The sequence below is a fragment of the Leguminivora glycinivorella genome, chromosome 23 (genome assembly GCF_023078275.1).
Source record: "Leguminivora glycinivorella isolate SPB_JAAS2020 chromosome 23, LegGlyc_1.1, whole genome shotgun sequence".
Taxonomy (NCBI): Eukaryota; Metazoa; Arthropoda; class Insecta; order Lepidoptera; family Tortricidae; genus Leguminivora; species Leguminivora glycinivorella.
In genome coordinates, this window is record NC_062993.1 from 6342465 (window position 1) to 6358206 (window position 15742).

Genomic DNA, 15742 nt, shown 5'->3' on the forward strand with positions numbered 1-15742 from the left:
TCGATTAACCGGTTTAGAACAAAATAAACCGGTTTATTCCGCAACATGATAGGTAATACTGTTCTAACCAAACAAAAAAGTCGCGGCGTGAACGTAGGTATTTACGCGGCGCCGGTGCGTCTCGCCGCTCGTCGAATAAACCGGTTTATTTCGGTTAAAATAAAGTTCTCATAACGTGCGCGTTGTTTAGAAAGTTCGGAGTAAAATCGAAATAAACCGGTTTTAACCGGTACAAATAAATCGGTTCCGAGCCTTGGCCACACTAAGCTAACTATATATTTTTGATCGCAGGTTCAAATTAGCGCTGGTGACTCGCCAGTACGACCAGGTACTACACATGGTGCGCACTGCTAAGCTCGTCGGGCAGAGCATCATCGCCTACCTGCAGGAGAAAGGTAATATCTGTTGTCTACTTATCATAACTTTTACGCAAAATAAAAACTTAGCTCTACAACTTATGGCCTTGGTTTTGTAGTTCCACTTTACTATGGCACTAGTCCCACCGCGAGCTAGTAAACTATGAGCTATCGGCTATAAAAACGATGAAAAAATAATCACTCCCTCGTAAACACGGCGATGTTTATAGTTACTCGCCCAGCGGTGAACTATCAATATCGCCGTGTCTCTTTTATTTGCACGGGAGTGCTTCTCTTTTGTTGTTTTTTATAGCTTACTAGCTCGCGGCTCGCGGTAGCCAGTGTCTATAAATTTAACTAAACTACTTTGAAATTAGAGCTACCGATAATATCAGATCTGTCCCAAAATTGACAATTTTTGTGAGCGGCTTAGGTGTTTGAGGCCAAAGTCAACTTCGGATATCAAATCATTAATCAGTGCTGTTAAGCTTACAATAAATTCTACAGCGGAAAATAACTGCCTTGGATGTGAAGTTTCGTGAAAATGTGATTAATATAAGGTCTTGGTGGCTGGCAGAGCGTTGGAGTATTCCTTGCGTTATCCTGGCATTTACCACGGCTCATGGGGGCCTGGATCCGCTTTGACAACTAATCCCAAGATTTGGCGTAGGCACTAGTTTTACAAAAGCGACTGCCTTATTGAAATTAATCCGGTTTCCTCACGATGTTTTCCTTCACCGAAAAGCGACTGGCAAGACAGTATTTTTTGTTATTTTTAAATTAATTCTGAGCTTTATAGCATCAGTTGGAGACGTCTATGCTTGCTTTAATTTGTATTCTACTATACAATTAGTAAAATATTTCTTAACCTTTCGCAGGTTACCCGGAAGTGGCCCTCCACTTCGTGAAGGACGCGCGCACGCGCCTGTCGCTGGCCCTGCAGTGCGGCAACATTGAGGTGGCTCTAGACGCGGCCAAGAGCTTGGACGAGAAGGCTTCTTGGGACAAGCTAGCTGAGGCCGCCTTGCAGACTGGCAACCACCAGGTAAGTCCGTTTTCACACTATCCGATCCGATATCGGATGTCGGAAGGATTTCAAAGGAAAAAATCCAAGATGGCGCCTGTAATGTATGAGATATCGGTCCGACATCCGATATCGGATCGGATAATGTGAAAACGCACTAAGGCTTTAGATGAAGGAAGATATGGTTGAAAATCTAGTTTTTGAAGTGACTAAAAGTCTCAAGAAATTTTGCCGGGAAAAACTCTCTGAGACTGATGCAAAAAGTCCAGCTAAAAAATACAGGACATGATTCAAAATGTAGGTACCCACCTGAAGAGAATCATAGTAAATATCATCTTATGAAGACCAATAAGTCATAAGTTTAGTTGGATTGTGGCAATATTGAAGTAGCTTTAGAGACAAACTTGCTGAGGCCGCCTTGTAGACTGGCTACCAACGGGTAAAGCATTAAATTTGACCCTGTAGCAAAATATACTTCAAAATGTAATTCTTAAGATTTTTTTCTGGAACAAAGTCGCTGAGGCTGATATGGAAGTAGAAAGATTAACACATATAAAGCTAAGAATATGGTCCAAATTGTCAAAATTGATGTTTAAAAGTGTTAACAGTCTATGCACTGTGATTACACATTTTACTTTGGCAGTATCAAAGACCTATATAACTTTGTAAAGACCGATAAAGTCTAAGAAAAAAATGTATCTCAAAACCATACATAAAAAGGTACGGTGAGCTAGATGGCGATACACCTTTGGGGTACGCTCGGCTAGATGGCGCTAATATTAATACTTGACATTTTAAAACATATCAAGCTAAGAATATGGGCCAAGTTGTCAAAACTGAGGTTCAAAAGTTTTAAGCCGGTGTCGAGAGATGGCAGTCTATGCACTGTGATTACACATTTTACTTTGACAGTCATTCTCTATAATACTCGATCCTCTTTGGCAGTATCTATAATACTCGATTCTCTTTGACGATAGTCAGTCAAGTCGTTTTCGTCACAAAACGCGGTAAATTTAAAACATGTAGGCGCGATACTTTGCGCGACCGAATGGCCCATAAAAATATTGAAAACTCGTTTGAATTTGCTGTAAATTTGACCTCCAATAAAACGGCCTACTGTTTAAAACTGTAGAGAGTTTGAGCGAGAAAGATTTGTGGGACAGGTTCAGCGGCAATACATTTGCCTTACAAGTACTTATAGGGTCTAAATCTTTTCAAAAGGCTAGATAATTTGTAAAGACTCCTCCGTGGAGGGTCCTATAGGCACACGGTGTCCATAACTAATATATAATTTAGGCGGGACGGCGCTCCACGGGTCAAAGGCTTTACAAGTCAGAATCTCAGTCAGGCTTTTCAGGTAAATCCCTAAAATTTTCCGAGTTATCTTTAGTTCCATTATTTTTGAAACTAAACTTATGTTTTTCTCCCAACAGATCGTAGAAATGTGCTACCAACGCACAAAGAACTTCGACAAACTGTCCTTCCTGTATCTCATCACCGGAAACCTGGATAAGCTTCGCAAGATGATGAAAATCGCTGAGATTAGGAAAGATACCTCAGCGCAGTTCCAAGGGGCGCTTCTTCTGGGCGATGCTGCAGAAAGAGTCAGGTTGCTCAAGAATGCAGGACAGGTGAGATAGCACTATCTAGACTCTTATTTCTCTCTTTCTTTGATGTTTAGGCCTAGATGATGAACATCGCGGAGATTTGCTAAGACACTTCAGCGCAGTTCCAAGTGGCACTTCTTGGTGATGCTACAGAAAGAGTCAGACTGCTCAAGAACGCAGGACAGGTGAGACAACACTACCTAGAATCTCTCTCTCTCTCTCTCTGGTTGTTAGGATAAACTTCACAAGATGATGAAAATCGCTGAGATTTGCAAAGACACTTCCGCGCAGTTCTAAGGCGAACTATTGGGTGATGCTGATAAAATAATAAGGGCCAGTTGCATCAACCACAATTAACAAACACATTAACGTCACAGAGCAGAAGTCTATGGAAATTCCCATACAAAAAGTTTTGCGAACCCAAAATTCCGTAACGGATGGTTTGGTGCAACCGATCCTAAGGCGGCTAAATAGTGCAGTTACAATATCCAAAAATATGTCCACAAAAGTAACTTCATATGTCACCAAGGTGCGGGACGTGGGTGACGTCATTTCCAAACTAAAATGGAATTGGGCGGGGCATGTTGCCAGGCAGAGTGATGGCAGGTGGACTAAAATGTTGACCGAATGGTGGCCGTTATCGGATGTAAGAAGCGCCTGGCATCCGTTGGCTCGTTGGGTGGACGACATCCGAAAAACTGCGGGGCACTTCTGGATGAGATTAGCCCAGGACCGGGATATGTGGCGTACACGAAGGGAGGCCTATGCTCAGCAGTGGGCGATTAATGGCTGAAATGATGATGATGATGATGATGATATGTTATACTTTCCCGCCACCGAATAACTCGGCTTTTACCCTTTATTTGCTTAGTTGTATCATCATCCTCCTTGCGCTATTCCGGCATTTGCCACGGCTCATGGGAGCCTGGGGTCCGCTGTGACAACTAATTCCAAGATTTGGCGTAGGCACTAGTTTTACGAAAGCGACTGCCATCTGACCTTCCAACCCGAATAGTAACTAGGCCTTATTGGAATTAGTCCGGATTCCTCACGATGTTTTCCTTCACCGAAAAGCGACTGGCAAATATCACCAGTCGTATAGAACCCTAAAAAGGATACTTAAGTTCTTTGTGTGTTAATCCTTATTTTTACTTGTTTTAGCAAGTTTTTAACGTAAATTTATTTTTAACAAGCAGAAACGTCTGCTAACGATTCTAAACATTTTTATATTAAATGAAAAAATGGAAAAATTTACGCTTCCGGCGGGACTTGAACCCGCATCATTTGCAATCCGTGCAAGGCTCTTAACCAATTGAGCTACGGAAGCCACGCCGGGCATCGCAAATCTTTCCATGCCTTTCCTTATGTACACACGTCTTGGGGTGACGTTGGTTAAGAGCCTTGCACGGATTGCAAATGATGCGGGTTCAAGTCCCGCCGGAAGCGTAAATTTTTCCATTTTTTCCCTTAATATAAAAAGTTTTTAACGTGTTTTAAGATGAAGTCAAGGAAAGCAAATTTCTAACCTCTTACTGTTATCTCCAGCTGTCCCTAGCCTACCTAACAGCAGCCAACCACAAGCTGGATGAGGACGCGGAAGCCCTGAAAGCTCAGCTGGAGGCCGCGGGCGCTCCGGTACCGGAAGTGAAGCTACAGAAGAAGGTGCTCCGCCCCCCGCTTCCGGTGCACAACTCGCAGCCTAATTGGCCTCTCTTGGCAGTTTCTAAGTAAGTTTTTTCAACTTCATTTTTTGACGACCGGTCTGGCTCAGTCGGTAGTGATCCTGCCTGCTAAGCCGCGGTCCTGGGTTCGAATCCGGGGATATTTGTTCCTGTCATGGATGTTTTCTATGTATATAAGTATGTATTCATCTATTTAAGTATGTATATCGTCGCTTAGCACCCATAGTACAAACTTTGCTTAGTTTGGGGCTAAGTTGATCTGTGTAAGGTGTCCCCAATATTTATTTATTTATTTATATTTACGACTAGCTTTTGCCCGCAGCTTCGCTCGCGTTAAATTTGGAAATCCTGGAATTCTCCATACAAATTTCCACCACGAATTTAAGGGAAGTGGGGGGTTAGAAAGAGACAAAAAGTAGGCTATGTCACTCTCCATCCCTTCAACTATCTCCACTTAAAAAAACCTCGTCAATTCGTCGCTCCGTTTTGCCGTGAAAGACGGAAAAACAAACAGACACACACACTTTCCTATTTATAATATTAGTATGGATATCGTCATCTCCTCAATATACTTTCTTGTCCACAGATCTCTGTTCGAAGTGGCCAGCGCGGCTCGCGCCAGCGGCTTGGACACAGGCGTGGGAGCCGGCGGTGACGAGCCTTTAGAAGCGGGCGGCGCTTGGGGCGACGATGACGACGTACTTCAAGAAACTAAGGTAATACAACTAAAAGTCCTTGAATTTATTAATTTTTATCAAAGACATATGTAACTCTGTATAGACAGATAAAGTCTAAGAAAAACACGTCCCTCAGTACCATATAGAAAATGGTACGTTGGCCTAGATAGTGTTACACCTTTGGGGAACGCTCGGCTAGATGGCGCTAATATTAATATTTGACATTTTAACACATATCATGCTAACAATATGGGCCAAATTTTAGAACAAAACGGGACTTAATCGCGTAAACACTTACATTTATATTAGGCCCGACGTTTCGAACATCACATTATGTTCGTGGTCACGGGTAGACTGGCGAGGAATTGCATCACTACCCGTGACCACGAACATAATGTGATGTTCGAAACGTCGGGCCTAATATAAATGTAAGTGTTTACGCGATTAAGTCCCGTTTTGTTCTAAAATTATGAGTGCAAATCGTGTTAGTCTAAATCAATATATGGGCCAAATTGTCAAAAATGAAACAAAAAGTTTTAAGTTTGTGTCGAGAGATGGCAGTCTATGCACTGTGATTACACATTTTACTTTGACAGTACCTCTCTATAATACTCGATCCTCTTTGGTAAAACTCGGCCAACAGCCCTTTGTCAATCTTCGTGCATCCCAACAAGGTTTATTACTTCGCGCCGCACACTATACGCGTTCAAAAGGTCGAAGAACTTTAATAAAATGTTCTTAACAACAACAACAACAATTTCTTTATTGACAATTGGAGCAAGCAAGATTTACATAAGTGGGTTTGGGTACATACATTACAATATGTTTCTTAGTTTAACAGTAGTCTTCACACTAGGTCAAGCCTGTGTCGTGAGGACTAAGATGAGGCAGTAAGAGCAGACAGAATTACCAACAAGGTGGTGCTAATAATACAACACAGTATTTACAATTCTTGTTTAAGTTCAATATATCCTCGTAAGGCCCGCCATAGTTAGTTTTCCCATTTTGAATTTGAACCTTATTCTATAAATAAATTGGTAAGATTTTCGTTTGTTTCAAAAATCAGTATAACAATGGAAATTTTACTTTATTCCGTTCATGGAAGGTTCAAATTAGATTGCAATACTATGTACATTGTAATATACATTGGGCCCCACGAGGCTATAAGTGGGAATAGTAAACTAATTTAACTATCACATGCAGAAATTGACATACATGCAAACAAATACGTGTGTGAGTGTGCGTGTGCGTGTGTGTGTGCGTGTGCGTGTGCGTCTGCCTGTGTGTGTGTGTGTGTGTGTGTGTGTGTGTGTGTGTGTGTGTGTGTGTGTGTGTGTGTGTGTGTGTGTGTTTCACTGCAAAGGTTTCAATACCTCCTCCGTTTCCTTATAAGAGAGAGAAGCTAACCACCTTCGAAGAGCAGTCTGAAATTCCTTAACTTTTAGGTTCTGTGTTTTAAGACATTTTATTATTTGATTGTACACATATGGATGGAGGAATTGAGGAAAGCGACGTGCATATGCCGTTGCCGTTTTATTTCGTGGAACGCGAAAAGTCCTTTTATTAATGAGCTTTGCAAAGCCGGAGGAGGATATCGTGTTACGATGCATTATTGTCCCTACCCTATAGATATACAATTGACGGACTGAGAGAGATCTAGTTTGTGTCAGCAGTTGGTCGGTTGGAAATTGAAAGGGCTTTTTATATAATGTTTTCAAAACAGATCTTTGTGCCCTCTCTATATTCAGCATCATCGAAGTACCTGCGCCCCCCCATACCGATATACAGTACCCCAGTATAGACTGACACAATGTGATGTATATTAATCTTAGAACCCTATCGTCAGCACAATTACGAATTAGCCTCATCACATACGCAAGCTTCCTGACTCGTTGGGATAGAGATGCTGCATGCGCCTTAAATGAGAAGTGTTGGTCGATGTCCACGCCCAGGTAACGGACAGACTCTGCACGGCTAATTGATTCAGTTGATTTTGTGGAATTCGAGTTACTTGAGCAATTAATGCGGAGTATCATTTCTTGAATGGGTTCAGAGGCCTTAGTTTTGTGGAAGCAGATAAATTTAGATTTTTGAGTATTTAGGGATAGTAAATTATTATCTAGCCAAATCTTTATTGCATTCATACCCTCTCCAGCTTTGCGCATGGTATCAGCCCACGAATTGCCGCAAAATATAGCAGCTGTGTCATCAGCGTAACAAATTAATTTATCTATAGGAGCACTAACAGAGAAAATATCGTTGATATAAATGATAAATAGTGTTGGGCCCAAGACACTTCCTTGGGGCACTCCAAAGACCGTTGGCAACCTTTTACTAGAGCAGTCACCGACCCGAACATTCTGATACCTGTCTGCAAGATAACTACAGAACCATTGAAGCGGTAGCCCCCGAATACCATAGTGCTCCAGCTTCCTCAATAGTATCGGTACCGACACGGTATCGAACGCTTTAGCTAGGTCAAGAAAAACGCCGACACACTTCTGACCCTTGTCTAGAGCTTCAGTACCTTTCCTGGTTAAAAGATCTACAGCTCCCTCTGTCGATTTTCCACGTCGAAAGCCAAACTGGAAGTTCGACAGAAGAGAGAAACGGTCTAGATAGTTAATTAGGCGACGGTTGACAATTTTTTCCAACAGCTTAGAAAAAATCGGTAAGAGGGATATTGGCCGGAAGTTTTCAGGTAGATTTTTAGGGCCATTTTTGTGCAAAGGAATTACCACCGCCCTTTTCCATATGCCCGGAAATATTCCGGTCACAAGACTTAGATTAAATATAAAGGTTAGAGGTTTGAGTATAAAAGGTTTAATTGCTTTTATCAACGCAGGCCTTAAGTTGTCGTAGCCAGGCGCGCTATCATTGTGCAAGAGATTTATCAGTTTACATACCTCTTGTTCATCTGTGGGATGCAAGAAAAATGTGTGTGAACCTGAGGGCATTACACGCAAACTAGATAGAAGTGCCGATTCTGTTTTGTTCATGTGCTGTAGTAAATCATTGGCCAGATTTTTACCTATATTTGCAAAGTATTCATTACAGACATCCAAAGACTCACCCGGCGTTGCTTTTATGTTAGTTAATTCCATAGCTTTGGACTGAGTCCTTGGGTACTCTGCAATGTTTTTAATAGCTTTCCATAGACCTTTGGGATTATTTTTGTTTTTATCAAGTTGCGATCTCTCGTATTGATTTTTTAAATTACGTTGTAGCTTTGATAAGAAGTTTCTGTACCTTTTATATATCAACATTCGCATAGGGTACAGTATAACAGTATATTATATGTGTAAAATATCTTGTTGAAGTTTATTATTGTTTTACCTTTTCCATAAAATGTATATGTTAATATTATACTTCAATGTTTATAGGAGGCTGGAGATGGGGAAGAACAACCAATGGAAGACGCATGTGACGACGGTGGATGGGACGTGGGTGATGAAGACCTAGATCTGCCTGAAGAGCTGGCTCCTGTTTCTGGTAATAACCTTTTTTTAACCCCCGACGCAAAAACGACGGGGTGTTATAAGTTTGACGTGTCTGTCTGTCTGTGGCATCGTAGCTCCTGACGTTAGTCGGCAGTGTTATTAGCCATGTTTCATGAAAATCGGTTCACTATGTCGGGGGTTTTTTTTTTAATTTTAATTTTGTGGTTATTTATTTACATTATTTTTTATTTCCCGCCATGGGAAAGATATAAGTAGGTAATAGAATAGTCCTAAACAAATATTAGGGCTATTTTATTAGTTATATTTCACCCAGGTCCGATTTCTCATCCAGTCAGGACTGTCAGGAGTGTTTTTTCAAAAGGGCTTATTTCAGTATGAAAACCATTGAAAAATAAGTAATTTCGAAAAGACCAACCTTGTGTAATTTTTAGACATTTGAATTAGGGCCAGTTGAATCAACCATATTTGACAGACACATCATCGTCACGCTGCAGTCTATGGAACTTCCCATACAATAAAATTTAACGTACGTTTTAACGGTGACAGGCGGTTTGGAGCAACCGACCCTTAGTATGGAATGGGCGAGACGACTAAAAAATCTAATTAGTCCGTCAGATAGATTATCAAAAAAATTTGGACACATATTTTTTTTCTTTTTTCTCATAAACGAAAAATGAGGACGGTACAGTGCGCTGAAGTTTCGTGCGACGTCACGCCGAGGTACAATTTTTACTTAGAAGTGACGTCACAAGCCCTCACTCCGGAACTTTGATACTCTATATCTTTGTATTTTTTTATTAATTAGAAAAAGTGAAAAATACGTGTTTACTATTTTTGGACGATCTAACTGACGGACTGATCTATTAAACAGAATTAATTTTTTTTTATGTAGTCGTCATCCCTATTGGGGGCCACCCGTTTGAAGGGGTTTCACAGGTCCAGATTTATACCAAAAAATGCATTCTTACTATAGCGCTGGCCATATCACTATTTTGAAGGGCCGGATAACATCATTTCGCCGGCCGGATTGAGTCCGTAGGCCGTACTTTGACTACCACTGAAACTAGACGAATAACTCTCTCTCTTGTTCCTCTTTCCACTTGTCACTTATTAATAATTATTTTTATTTCTTTAGCGGATATCGACGGTGGTGACGACACGCCAGCGTACTTCGTGGCCCCAACCCGCGGCTCGAGTGTCGCGCTGTCCGCTAAACTCAAGACCGCACATGATCACGTCGCTACTGGACAGTTCGAGATCGCTTTCAGGTAAAATTAGATTTTAGAGTCTTGATTACTCTTTACATACATACATACATACATACATACAATCACGCCTGTTTCCCAGAGGGGTGGGCAGAGATCACGGATTTCCATTTACTACGATCCTGACAAATCACTTTCGCTTCACACACTTTCATAACGTTTCTCATACACGGTCGTCGGTTTCGAGTACTTCTGACCTGGCCTTTTTGCAATATTTCCCCGATTTGAACAAGAAAAGTTCGCCTAGGTCTTCCACTTCCAACTGACCCTACCACTCTTTTTTCATATACTTTCTTCGTTACTCTCCTCTCATCCATCCTCTCTACATGCCCGAACCACCTTAACATACCCATCTCAATCTTTGTCACCACATCTACATCCACTCCACACTTCCTCTTATCACGCTATTTCTGATCCTATCACTCAACTTCACACCAACCATGCTTCTTAACGCTCTCATTTCCACTACATTCACTTGACTTTGATGTCTTTTCTCCCACACCCAACTTTCACTACCATACATAAGTGTAGGCACTAAAACTCCTCTATGCACCGCCAGGCGTGCTTTTTGCGACACTTTCTGGCTGCCCATAAAAGCGTTTAGTGCTCCATTCACTCTATTCCCAGCATTTACTCTCCTTTCAATATCTTTTCCATGTTTACCGTCCCTTGTAAACAATGTTCCCAAATACACAAACTCTTTCACTTGTTCCAAACTTTCATTATCGATCTCATTTTTGCAATCTGTCATAATCTCATCTCTTTCAAATACCATTACTTTCGTCTTACTGACATTCATTCTCATTCCTTTCCTCTCGAAGGATGCATGCACTCTTGTTACCATCATTTGTAACTCCTCGGCCGACGACGCAAGTAATACTAGGTCATCGGCATATAGGAGACATTTGACCAGTAACCCTTCCATTCTCAACCCACAATCATAATCTTTCAGATCTTGCAAACAGCTATCCATGAATAAATTAAACAGCCACGGCGACGCTACACATCCCTGTCTAACACCCTTTTCGATGCTAAACCACTCAGTGTATGTTCCGTTTATTCTCACGCAAGCACTGGAATCCTTATAAAGAGATTTCAGTGCTTGAACCAGTTGACTGCCCACTCCATACATGGACACTACCGACCACAATTCATTCCTCATCACTCTACCATACGCCTTTTCCAAGTCCACTCTTTACAGTACGATTAATACTTGAAAATTTTAAATGTTTGTGGACTTAACACATGATATCGCGGTACCGTTTACGGCAAATCAAACGGTGTACAGTCCGTACAATATTGCTCTGTCTCCCAATTTATGGCTCATTTACACAGTGCTCACAATCGCTCACATTGCGATTTTTATTGGTGCGTTGTATTTAACCTCAACAGTTCGCATTGTTGTTAAAATCGCATGCAGATTCAGGTGCCGTCTAATTGAACCTTTATTGTGACTGTCTTTACCGATAGTATGTTATCTTCGTTTGTTTTCATTTGTACAAACAAACCTAAATATATTAGACAACAGTCCATTTCGATATTTCAGACGTTACGAAGTAGTATCTTTTGGTTTCTAGATACTTTTACTCACTGTCGAATGTCACGTCTTGCATATCCGGTTATCATTATAAAGCTGTTCTTTTCCACAGGCTTCTAAACGAGCAAGTGGGCGTCGTGAACTTCGAGCCGTATCTAGAAACGTTCCTAGCCATGTATTCAAGCGCTCGTCTCACTTTCGGAGCTTTGCCTTCTACTCCACCGCTCGTCGCCAACCTGCACAGGAACTGGCAGGAGGCTAGCGGGAAGGATCTGCTGCCTATAGTCAGTAAGTGTACTCCGCAATATTTCTATTACTTCCACCAAAACCATAAATAGGTTGCTTCAATTGGTGCCGTGACTAGGATAACGAGGGTTTACTGGTGAAACCCGATAAGTTGAGCAAACTGGTTTTTGAAATTCGAACTGTGTGTAATTTCCACAATGTTGTTATTTCAAGGTCAAATTATCTCGATCGGGTTTCACCAGTAAACCCTCGATAAGTTAACTGTCTGTAAAATTTGATTCGAAGCTTCCATGAAGTTTGGTTACTACAATTTAGTATATACCTGTCTCATTTCAAACAAAGAGAGAAAATCAGAATGTCTTTGTCTTACATTAGGTTAGATTAGTACAAATTGTGCTTGAAAGACTGTAGTAATTTGTAATTTTTGTAGTAACTGTTACTGACTAATTTCACTGAATCATAAAATTTGGTTAGAAAATACGAACCGTACTGGCAACTGGCAGGAGGCTAGCGGGAAAGATCAGCTGCCTATAGTTAGTAAGTACACATAGTAACTCTCCATTCGTATAGTTGTGCGTTGAGCCGCTTAACCTCAAACTCTGATAGATACAAATGTCATGTTAGTCCACAAAAAATATCTGCCAGGTCTAGGTATTCACCTGGCAGGTGTAATATTAATTTTTCGTAAAAGATATTTTCCCCGAATAATGCGACCGCTAATGAAGTTACATAATATTTCTTTCTATTATCTTCCAGCCGCAAAACTCAACGACCTCGTCACCCAACTGCAACAATGCTATCAAATGACCACCGCCGGCAAGTTTACCGAAGCCACAGAGAAGCTACAACGCGTGGTCCAGCGCGTACCGTTACTACATGTGGAGGGAAAGCCGAGCTGGCTGAAGCTCAACAATTACTGGCTATCTGTAGGGAATATCTGTTGGGACTGCAAATGGAGACTGCTAGAAAAGGTAAGAATTTACTTTATGTTCATGGGGAGAAAAAAATATGAGCGTAGTTCTAAGGTGGCCCATGAGGAGAAACTGACGAGGGCTTTTATGCGTGGAGTTAGTGCCTCTGTTACATTTAGAGGGAAAAGCAGAGCTGGCTGAAGCTCACCAAATGCTGGCTATCTGTAGGGAATATCTGTTGGGACTGCAAATGGAGACTGCTAGAAAAGGTGAGAATTTACGTTATGTTCATGGGAAGAAAAAAATATGAGCGTAGTTCTAAGGTGGCCCATGAGGAGAAAAAGACAAGGGGCTTTTATGCGTGGAGTTAGTGCCTCTGTTACATTTAGAGGGAAAAGCAGAGCTGAAGCTCACCAAATACTGGCTATCTGTAGGGAATATCTGTCGGGGCTGCGGAATGAAATGGCTAAAAAAGATGAGGATTCATTTTATGTCCATGGGGAGAAAAAAATAAAAAAATTTTACCTTCCAATAAAATTTGTATTATTTTGCCTGGTATATCCGAGGTCTTTATAGAGAGTACGTCGTAGACGTCGCATCGGACCGATAGATGGCGCCATCGTTCGTTGTAAGTCGCTCCGGCGTCTCACCGCCGCGATGTTGGTAGTCCCGTTTTTCCCCACCTGCAACACAAGGCCCCCCGCGCCCCGACTCGCCACCAGCCACCCTCATTGTTGAGGAGAAGTGCCGACGGTATATTAAGCCTACCAGGAAGGCATCACTCAGACCTCGGATATACCAGGCAAAATAATACAAATTTTATTGGAAGGTAAAATTTTTATATTATTTGTGCCGTTTGTATATCCGAGGTCTTTATAGAGACCTGTTTATTATCTCCTGGTGGCGAGTCAGCTGGCGCGCAAGCCTTTGGTAGCCCTATTGGCATAGCATAGAAGAATAAGTGAATCAGTTGAACCGATTTGACAGATGTATCAGTCGAAATAGCCTTCGATCCGCGAATATCTCGGTGCCAGAAACGCATAAAGAGATTTTCGTGATGACGTTTAGCTTTAGTCAGCGAATAGTTAGAGAAATGACATTATTATACATCGCAGATCAAAACCAAAAAAAAAAAAGAAAAGATGTAGGCGAGGCTGACTTGAACAAGATACAAAAACCTTAGATACACTATTATTATTAACAGACACGTTATTTTATCAGGTTATAAACCCAATTTCAGACACAAAGTGTGGAAATTAACTGTAAAAGTAGTGTAACTATCTGTACTGTAGCAGGGTAACGTAATTGATACTGCTTTTGTCAACCCTTCGTAAAAATTATCTAAATCAATATTAGCTTTGATATGACTATTTAAAGTCCAACGTCTTACGTCCATATCAAACACAGAAAAAGGTCATCACTCACGTGCCCAAGGGCTATTTGTTACAATACTGGTATTTTCGATCAGACTATTTCGCGTCAAGCGAGCGCGGTTGCAAGCAAGACTCCTGAACTCTGAACTCTTTTTAGTGAGGGCATTTGAGGATACCGATCGCTCGGTAAGACTAGCCTAGAAGATGAAAAGTACGAGCGCTGTCGATTGCTACTACACTGGACGGAGGTATCAGTCGATTTCTTTAAGTCAGTCATTGACTCTTAGGGTAATCCATTACCTAATCCAAAACCCGATGCGACGGATTTCTACTTCGTGCAATGAAGGTCGACAGAGTAGACTGAGAGGTGGAGACGTCAGTGTCGCATCGCTGGTGGTTGCTGAACACGTCGTGGTAGCAGGTCAAGGGGTGAATTTAACACCGCCACACATGCGCGCTTTAAGAGCGTAGGCGGAGCGCAATAATGGCGGTGCACCGCACTAACGCTGGCGTTGCGCCCAGTGGGCGCTAGCGGGAACGAACGAGCGCTGATAGCGAGCGCAACGCGCGCGGGAGGCGAGCGGAATGCACGCGCATTCAGCGCGCTGATAGCGAAGCGGAATGCGCTTTATGTGTGGCGGAGGCTTAATACGTACCGTTGTACGGCGTAATGCAGGGCTCTCGCAGACGAAGAGGTACGATGACGGGCGAAGCAGAAGAAGGCGAGGTCACCGAAGGTCACTTACTTGGCTCCCAGGGGGTGCATACTGACCTCGTACGACAGTCTGTTGGAGTCAGCAGTTACTGTCGTAGTTACTCGTAACAGAAGAGATGTAGTCCTGCCATCGTACAGCATAACATAACATACAACTGAACTGTGCATAGCATATAGTGCTATGCGAACCTTAAGCCGGCTGCATGTCACTTCAGTCGCCAGCGCCACCGCCTGTTGAAGATTATTCTCCATCGGAAGAGCTTTACTTCGTACAATGTTCCGATTATTGAAGGTCTTATCGGGCTGCAGATGCAAGCAAAACAGGGGCGATTGGCCTACAGCTATCGGCAGCTGTACGAGGTAATGCTGGAAACTGCAGCAGTGCAACCTTCCTCTGTAGACCACGAAAGTTGTGAAATTTATGAAATCAGGTTCTACGATCGAATCAAGCACTATATTAATTGAGTATAGTCGAGCCAGATGATAACTACTGAAGTACTCCTGAGTTCCTGGCCCCTTTCGCTTTGAGCTGGAATCTGAAGTTCACTAAGGCGAAGCAGGTTTATTTTTCCCAATTTGTTTATTAGAGGCTCGGCGAATAAGTTAATCTCTCGAATGGACAGGGGGCGCCACAAGCCTCCGGGAAATCGTCGTGTACTTGGAACCCCCGCGGCCAGATTGCCGATCGGTTTTGGTGTCCGCCCGGTAAACAGACGCACGCTCAGGATGCAGGACGCTGGCTCGAATTCAGATCTGGACATTCTGAAAGGGATTTTTTTTTTTTTTAATTCCGCAAACCTTTACGATGTCTTTGACCTACACAAAGAGCGATGTACAGGAATCACAGGGTCTTCTCGCGAGGCGCCTCTCCGATTAGATAGCTCGCGA

The 15742-nt window shown here is 42.2% G+C and overlaps 1 protein-coding gene across 1 annotated transcript in view; it reads left to right on the plus strand.

Moving 5' to 3' along the window:
- Positions 1–15742, plus strand: part of LOC125238346 (coatomer subunit alpha) — a 36635-nt gene that overhangs the window by 14544 nt on the left and 6349 nt on the right. Inside the window, 10 exon segments of the mRNA XM_048145645.1 lie at positions 292–395; positions 1235–1401; positions 2814–3011; positions 4533–4714; positions 5256–5385; positions 8730–8838; positions 9943–10075; positions 11722–11897; positions 12612–12737; positions 12740–12826. Coding sequence (XP_048001602.1) covers positions 292–395; positions 1235–1401; positions 2814–3011; positions 4533–4714; positions 5256–5385; positions 8730–8838; positions 9943–10075; positions 11722–11897; positions 12612–12737; positions 12740–12826 — 1412 coding nt within the window.